The sequence below is a fragment of the Notolabrus celidotus genome, chromosome 17 (assembly GCF_009762535.1).
Source record: "Notolabrus celidotus isolate fNotCel1 chromosome 17, fNotCel1.pri, whole genome shotgun sequence".
In the NCBI taxonomy this organism is placed as follows: domain Eukaryota; kingdom Metazoa; phylum Chordata; class Actinopteri; order Labriformes; family Labridae; genus Notolabrus; species Notolabrus celidotus.
The window spans coordinates 1,613,805-1,616,142 of record NC_048288.1 but is presented as its reverse complement, the minus strand read 5'-3'; the positions used below and the strand labels follow the sequence as shown (position 1 = coordinate 1,616,142).

At 40.9% G+C, this 2,338-nt stretch overlaps 1 protein-coding gene across 4 annotated transcripts; it reads right to left on the bottom strand.

Moving 5' to 3' along the window:
* Positions 1-202: 202 nt before the first annotated feature.
* On the bottom strand, positions 203-1,799 carry LOC117829128. Of its 4 annotated transcripts, none has more exons than XR_004634555.1 (7): positions 1,514-1,799; positions 1,367-1,437; positions 836-1,164; positions 707-772; positions 527-583; positions 306-429; positions 203-225 (listed from the first exon to the last, which is right to left on the bottom strand). XR_004634555.1 is itself a non-coding variant. In XM_034706683.1 (7 exons), exons 1-6 carry the CDS (start codon positions 1,678-1,680, stop codon positions 350-352), a joined length of 777 nt encoding a protein of 258 aa, XP_034562574.1. In that variant the 5' UTR covers positions 1,681-1,799; the 3' UTR covers positions 203-225; positions 306-349. The 4 variants fall into 4 exon arrangements, 3 of the variants coding, with proteins under 3 accessions (XP_034562574.1, XP_034562573.1, XP_034562575.1); XM_034706683.1 differs by having other exon boundaries at positions 306-436; XM_034706682.1 differs by having other exon boundaries at positions 203-436.
* Positions 1,800-2,338: the final 539 nt, after the last annotated feature.

The following is a 2,338-nucleotide window of genomic DNA, read 5'->3' as shown; positions in this document are numbered from 1 at the left end:
TGTGTGTTGCTCTGCGTTTTTTTTGCAAATGGGAGTTTTTTGTATAATGTTGGAGATGCAGGGCACTTACGTAAGGCCACTGTATGCAGGACGGCAGAGCAGCCAGAGACACCATATCCCGCATCCACTTCAGAGATTAAGACAATATCATCACCACTACCACCACCAACACAGCAGCAGGCAAATAAAAACATAATACAAATTTCATTTGGTCTTCTTTATTTCCTACAAATACAAGAGATAGTTTAGTTAATGTTCCTGTAGTTAACATAATTAACATAATTCACCTGTGACCATGCACCCACCTCTAACTTGTGCTCTAGTAATTCAATTTCGAGATCTGCCCTTCTCATCTGGCGGTCCAAGAACTGCATTTCTTTGTTGTTTTTTCAATTTTTTTCAGAAGAAATATTTTGTAGATATCTTTAACTGGTAACTGGGAATACATAAGGAGGACATTAAATTATACAGTTGCACATGAATTCCACAGAATGAACCTCTGGTGTTCACTGAACATCCATCTCACTGTGTCAATCTGTGCAGTTGAAGTTGAGGGACCCTCCTGCTGCTGCCCAGCCATGCCCTGTTAAAAAGGATGACAATGTGTTAATACTTCAGTGTAGGCTAAATGTCACACTCTATTTTACACCAGAATGTTAAGAAATGTGAATGGGAAGAGAACTAGCAATAACATATCAAATGTTACCTCTACAGGCCTTTCTGGTTCCCCCTCTGTGAAGGCAGCAGACAAAGTCTCCTCGCACTCTTCATCCTAGATGAGTGATATGTCTCAGTATACTTAAACCACCATTTGGCAAAATCTTTAGAGTATTGCAGTTACAAGGTCTGTTGTGGCGTGAGGGGGCTCCACCAGGCAGATCGCACCATCAGAATATGTTGGGAGAAAAAAATAAAAAAAAATGAAAAGGGAAATAAATATTTGTATGAATAGGCTTAAAAAAAGATATATAGGTCTAGGGATATTACATGTTATAAAGGTACTTGTGTCTTGGGGGGTGGGCTCAGAGGATGAGCTCCCTCCAGGGATTCCCTCAGTCGTTGGCCTTCCAAAATTCTGTCTCAGGGCCAGCTCCTCTGCCTCCGTTAGAGGTGGCGGTGCTCGGCCGCCACCCATTTTACGGGCATCTGCTTTCTTTCTGTTGGCTGAGTAGAAGTCTGTGTTAGTTTAAATAGGCTTAATTATTTAACAGAACATGATATAGATGAAAATACATGCATGTGTGTGAAAACAGCATTATGTTGGGGATAAAACAACTGCACAGTCAAACAGCCACTTAATATTTACTTTACGATGTAAAACATGATCAAAATGAGGTACCCCCATGATATTATGCCGAGGTCTTACCTGTTTGAACAATGTTTTTATATTTCATCTTAAGCTGCAGCCAGGTGCGCTTCTCCCCCGCGTGATTGCACCTAAATGAAATAAATGAATAGGCTACCATTCAAGCAGTTTCCCCCTGTGATTGCAAAGGACTACATTTAAACGTACGCATTGACCCGAGCCGCAATGTTCTCCCATGCCGTCTCCCTCTGTTTGGCACCTGCAGCGGTGTTGCTTTTTTTTTTAAAAACATGCTCAAACTCGCCATATGAGCGAATAAGGATGTCCAGTTCCAGTGGGGTGAAAAATGCCGCCCTCTTCTTCTCCTTTGCCATGGTGACTCGTCGAATCGGGGCTCCATTGATGTTGTCTTTTTAAAGTTGTGGTGCACGCACTTAACCCCAGGTGAAACTACTCCAAGTTGATTTAACTAACTCAAATCAGCTGTTGTGGAACCGAAAACACAGAGTTTCCCATCTCAGAGTAGATCAACTAGAGTTCAGGGTTAGACTCAGAGTTTTATTGAACCTGCTTTGTGAAACGGACCCCAGCTGCTCACTGCAGAAAGATCCATCCTCTGTTGATAGTTGACTGATTTTGAAGTCCCTTTTTTGCTATCCCAGATAAAAGTGATCTTGTAGATCTTGTCCTGGTTTTTCAAAGGCTATTCAGATAGGATCATTCTGATCCAGATACCACAAGATCAGGATTACAGAATCTAGATTTGAAGTCTTTGAATAGGCCAGCATCTGTTGGTCAAAGTAATAATTTCATTAACATGGATCTATATTAAATGTCTCATTTGGATAAAAAATAATAATAAAGTTAAACAAAATACTTTTTTCAGCATACTAATGTTTTTATTGATCAAAAGAAAAATAATGGTTCATTAGAACTCCTCGCATTGAGTGTCCAGCTGCTTCCTCTGGTTCAGTGTTGCCAGTGGGAGGTCAGGGTCATCTACTGTGAAAGATCACCCTCCATCACATTCAG